Source organism: Nanorana parkeri, unplaced genomic scaffold (genome assembly GCF_000935625.1).
Source record: "Nanorana parkeri isolate BGI_ZX_2015 unplaced genomic scaffold, ASM93562v1 scaffold432, whole genome shotgun sequence".
NCBI classification, from domain to species: Eukaryota; Metazoa; Chordata; class Amphibia; order Anura; family Dicroglossidae; genus Nanorana; species Nanorana parkeri.
The window spans coordinates 938,956-944,955 of NW_017306700.1; the positions used below are offsets into that span (position 1 = coordinate 938,956).

General features: G+C 43.3%; 1 protein-coding gene across 1 annotated transcript in view; it reads left to right on the forward strand.

Annotated features, from left to right (window-relative positions):
* The window catches only part of SYN3 (synapsin III), a 258,300-nt gene that overhangs the window by 229,930 nt on the left and 22,370 nt on the right, over positions 1-6,000 (forward strand). Inside the window, exon 8 of the mRNA XM_018560102.1 lies at positions 5,788-5,930. Within this exon, the coding sequence (XP_018415604.1) occupies positions 5,788-5,930 (143 nt within the window). The remainder of the gene's footprint in view (positions 1-5,787; positions 5,931-6,000) is intronic.

Below are 6,000 nucleotides of genomic sequence, written 5' to 3' on the forward strand. Positions count from 1 at the left end.
AGAACTTTAAAAAAAAAAATAATTTTGGATAGAGTAGAGAAGGATTACAACACCTGTCAGGTTTTTATTGCTGGATGTGTCTCCGTAAAGGTCCCCACACACCTTACGATAATCGTACGATAATCGCGGGAAATCCCGCGATCGTACGATTATCGTAAGGTGTGTGGAAGCCGTGCGACCTCTACTACTGTAAGGTCGCACGACTTTAAACTTACGAACATGTTTCAAAACCCGCCAAGCATCGTACGATGTTCGGCGGGTGTGTAGCATGTTCGTGAGATAAAAGCCGGACGGGCCGGTGTGCACAAGCGCACACTGCCCGTTCGGCATTGCGGTCATCGGAAGCCCGCCCCTCAGGGGGCATGGCTTGCGATCATCGCAAGTACAATCTGCCTATGTAAGATAGGCAGATCGTACGTTTTTTTAAGTACCTTACAACCATCACAAGACAAAAGTCTTGCGATGGTTGTAAGGTGTGTGCCCAGCCTTAGGGAGATTCACTCTCTCTATTTGTCCTGGTGACAGTTATCACTGAAAAATCCCAAACGTTGGGTTGTCACCTGAGCAGCAATGGGGAGACTAGTTCTGGTGATTCTACTGACCACCAGGGATTTTCACTCTGTTTGGAGGGATTGCCTGTCACTTCCTATTGTGACTATCGGACAGGAAGTGAAGGTATATCTTCCCAATAGGGCCACAGGTGCTGCTGACGTGGGTTTTGCCTCCGTCAATGGGTGTGTCCCCAATGGAAAATTTCCTCTCACTTTCTGTTCCCAAATTTTTAGACAATTAGAGAGGGTGACTCTCTAATTGAGAGTGGGGGAGAGACACAGCAATAAATAATTGGCCAATTATTTACCCAAATAATAAAGTTTTAGCCGTCCATATATGGCGTATCTAGCTCATATTATACGGAAAGGGTAGAGTGGATATTCTATGAAACCCATTTTGATTTAAGAGACACGAGACCGAGCCAACAGATAATGAACCAAAACAGGGGCAAGGAACTTTTTGGAGTGCGGTCTGTCTCCAAAGGTCGGTGACGCAAATTCCGGTTACGGCCGCCCCCCCGGTCTCCCGAATACTGCGTGCCTAATTTCTACTAGAGCTGAGTATTTTTCCACTTGACTAATGCCTTGTGCTGTGCTTTTCTTGGCCCAAAGTTCCACAGACAGATCAGCACCGAGATAAATATTTTCATAACGGGAACAGAAGGATGATAATGACTCTGATGTCCTAACCTCGGCTTCCTTTGTCATCCTTCGAATAACTGATCGCTTGTCTGAGCGGCCCAGTGATGTCATCGCTGGGTACTCCTACACGCAGGAAAACAATTCCATTGCTCCCTGTCCTGTGTTTTCCCAGCTGTGTCTGTTTAGATAATCAGACTGGTAGATAGCGGTAAAATAACTGGAGTCCTCGCCATTAAAACAAACTTTACATGAAAGTCGAGTTCGCCGCCTGCGTTGTGTCTGTTGCATCGCGCACCTGACTGCCAAAAAAATGATCCTCTCCAGGTTAAATATACACACTACAAGGACTTAGCAGACTTTGTGGATGGTGCTTACCTGCTTCTGTCCTGTGGTATATCTAACAGACCAAAAAGCAGCAAATAAGAGGAGTTCATTGTTAGGGTTTACATACATCTTTACAAAGTTGCCATCACTGGTTTGCATGATGCCCGAAAGTGGCTACAAAGAGGCTGCAGTAGATCTCCAGTACTGGGCCACAATAAAGATAAAATGGTAATTGTATATAATATATGGCGCTTTAGGAAGCTAAATGCCATCCAGGTAGGGTGCACTGGAGTGCTCTGGCTTCTCTCCTGACTGTCTCTCCACGCTCTCTCTCCTGGCTGTCTCTCCTTGCTCTTCCCTGGCTGTCTCACCTCCCTTTCTCTCCTGACTATCTCTCCTCACTCTCTCTCCTGACTGTCTCTCCTCGCTTTCTCTCCTGGCTGTCTCTCCTCGCTCTCTCCTCTATATTCTCCCAAACAAAGTTGTCACTGGAGTGCTCGGGTTTCTCTCCTGACTGTCTCTCCACGCTCTCTCTCCTGGCTGACTCTCCTTGCTCTTCCCTGGCTGTCTCACCTCACTTTCTCTCCACGCTCTCTCTCTCCTGGCTGTCTCTCGTTGCTCTCTACTCTACATTCATTCTCCCAAAAAATGTTGTCGCTATAGTATTTGGGTTTCGCTTGAAGAAATGGCTAAGTCAGGGGAAGTCTGATCTAACAGGTCTGCAGCCCTGCAAAGCCTCACGTACAGTTATTTTATGGGGCAATTCTGTAAAATGAAGCAACATACAAAAGGTTGAATAGTACAGACTGCTATGGCCACAGGCTCCAGGGCTGCATGTTTTTCTTACAGTAACCACTTTAAAGAAGAAGACTTTTTCCCTCGGGATCTGCAGTTTTTTCATATATAATCACCTCCTGCTATAAAATCCCTATCAGGCTGCTGTGTGTATACAACCTGTGATACCGCACATTAGTGGAGGAGCATAAAATGCTTAGAATAAGATCCTAGTCCTCCAAAAGTTCTGTCATGAGACAAGACGGGGGAAGAGAAATATGCCAAGCATTCAAATAAAGTACGGCTCTCCTACAGAAATCTTACTCTTAAAGCTGAAGTTTAGTCTTCATTATGCCTTTCCTGGTTCCTCCTTTTCTGTCTCATCAACGTGCTATTGACATTCTTAAATAAAACCTTTCCATTTTGTTTCCATTTTATTACATACCTTACCTTCCTTACCTTACCTACATACCTGACCTTCATTACATATGTTACCTTCATTACCTTACCTTCATTACCTTACCTTCCTTACCTTACCTACATACCTCCCATTTCATTACATACCTGGCCTTCATTACCTTACCAACATACCTTACCTTCATTGCCTTACCTTCCTTACCTTACCTACATACCTCCCATTTAATTACATACCTGACCTTCCTTACCTTACCTACATACCTCCCATTTCATTACATACCTGACCTTCATTACCTTACCAACATACCTGACCTTCATTACCTTACCTACATACCTTACCTTCATTACCTTACCTTCCTTACCTTACCTACATATCTTCCATTTCATTACATACCTTACCTTCATTACCTTACCTACATACCTTACATTCATTACCTTACCTTCCTTACCTTACCTACATACCTCCCATTTCATTACATACCTGACCTTCATTACCTTGCCAACATACCTGACCTTCATTACCTTACCTACATACCTGACCTTCATTACTTTACCTTCATTACCTTACCTACATACCTTCCATTTAATTACATACCTTACCTTCATTACCTTACCTACATACCTTCCGTTTCATTGCAAAACTTATTTTAGACCCAATGTGCATTGTGATGTGAACAGCGCACATAGAAAACAATTGAACTGCATTGACCCATTGTGGTAAAACACTGTGAGGGGAATTTATCAAAACTGGAGCAGACAGAATCTGGAGGAGTTGCCCATAGTAATCGCCTTCTCTCTTCAGTTTGTTCAGTTAAGCTCTTAAAATGAAACAGAGAAGCTGATTGGTTGCCATGGGCATCTGCTCCAGATTTTGTCTGCTCCAGTTTTGATAAATTCCCTCCAGTGTGAACTTGCCCTAAAGGATTCATCAGCAAGGGCCCCTCCCAAAACCTCCCCATACTGGACCACATGACATGGATCTCATTGACCACAGCAGCCACATCATTTATATCTGGAAGCTGAATATTGGATTTATTTTATTTTTTAGCTGGGCTGTCCATTCTTTTTGTTATTTTTTTGTCTGGAGTTCTGCTTTAGACCCTGCTGACTTGGTGACTGGCTTTAATGATTTCCGTAATGATTCTAGATGTGGCTCCGTCTGACCCTATTATATGATATCACTCAGTAAAGTACGAAGTACAGCGCTACTATCTAAGCGGCCACATAATATTCATTTCAGTTCCGTCCAAGTTGCACATGTTTTGTACGGCAAGTATTACAGATGACTCACTACATCTGAAGGAATGCGGAGCACGTGGACGGACAATATAACCACTCTATTTTTGTGACCGTGCATGGGTGGGAGCACTGTGGGAACTGCAAATAAAAACATATTTACCATTTCAATGAATTCCCAGTGTATCCGCTGACATTTGTCTCATCTGATAAAGCTAATGGACTCTGTTGTGTTTGCAGCTGGGAAATGGATATCGGGGAAATTATTTCCTGTGTGACTTTAATGGCTGATTTATGTTAAGATTTCATTTTTTATATCAATGATAAGTCAGAGGTCGGCCTTGGCTGGGCTATTGTAGATACAGTATATCCCAATCACGAGAATGTCCTACAAGCTGTACATGTTAATGTCATTTCAAAAGTTGTTTTTAGTTGTTTTAAACATGCAGCTTTTATTAGGGGCCCATTCACAACATGTTTTACTTTATTATACGTTAAAGTAGTATTAAACTCTCAATAATGAATCCAGATCAAACTAATATGCATTGCCCAGCAAAGTATTTCTTTACATTTTGCCCAAGAACTTACAGTCATCATGTTTCCAAATAGCTCCTCTCTCAGCTCGGCCTCCCTGGACTTCCTGTCCAGTACAAGATCACAAGGGACAGAGCAGTCTCCAGTAGCTGTCCATCTACTACCTTGAAGAAGGGAGGGAGGAGAAGCAGAGAGGAGTGACTTGCATTGCTGTGCCTTTGTGGTTTGTAGAGACACACTTAGCTTACTAGCACACACAAGGGTGACTCCATAGGACCCTGCAAGGGATAGGAGCTGCCTTAAAACAGGATATCAGGGACAGTGCTCAGTGGACCAGCTGATTATGCAGGAAACTAACATTTTTAAACATCAGCATCCATTGTAAGTGATTTCATGATCATTAGAAATAGCTTAAAATATCTTTAGACTTTAATAGCATTTTCAGGTGCATTGCTTTATTAAACCCTCAATGGGAAATGTGATATATAGTAGCATATGACAGGGCTCACCATGCTTGCTTTTTGCTTTCTATATGCAGCTTGTCACTTTTTTTCTGTACTCCGTTCTCTGTACTCCATTACCATCTTAAGGGTGGCTGCACTGCTTTGCAGGGCCCTATGGAGCCATAGTTACTTACTTAGCCTGTGATGGGTGCACATGCACCTTGTTCTTGGGGAAGAGAAGTAGAGGATAAAGCGGATTTGGGCAGGCCTGGGATGGGGACGTGCATGCGAATTGCCATGAGTAGGTTATTTACTGCATACTATCACAATGGATAGATGTGAATCAAAGGAGGAAGAGGTACTATTAAAGCTAACATGGGCAGGCCTGGGACAGGGCACACATGCACAGTACTACCAGAAGGATAAGGGACAAAAAAACACTGATGACGTGAATGGGACCAATACAGTGTGTGCTCCCCATTGTCCCCCACCAGAAGTTCAAGGACCAATAATAGATCCATTTGGAGCGACTGCCATACAAAAGTTAGAGAACAGGGATATATTCTTAAAACTAATGGATGGTGTAGGTTTTCTTTGCATAAGTAAATACTTCTAAACTTCACTTTTGTGTGATTGGGGCTCTAATACACAACACAGAAGTGTGATTGTGAGTTGGGGAGAGGTATTGCTGTCTATGTTGCCCCATTGCAGAGGTGTCCCCTGATTCCAGTCCTGGCAAATCACATCTCGATTGTCAGTGAACTTGTACCCCCTTTTTAGGTCTAATACTGTTGTTAGTCTGAATCTCTGCCATTATTTATAGGTTACCTATCAATCAAATCTTATCATCTTCTCTTTTTCCCCAGGTTAAGGTGGATAATCAATATGACTTCCAGGATATGGCCAGTATCGTAGCCATGGCAAAGACTTACGTGACCAGTGAGCCATTCATAGACTCCAAATACGACATCCGCATCCAGAAAATCGGCAATAATTACAAAGCCTATATGTAAGTGTTTGGTGTACATCACTGTCAGTGTGTGTGTGTGTATTGGGGGGGGGGGGGGGGGGCGGGGGGT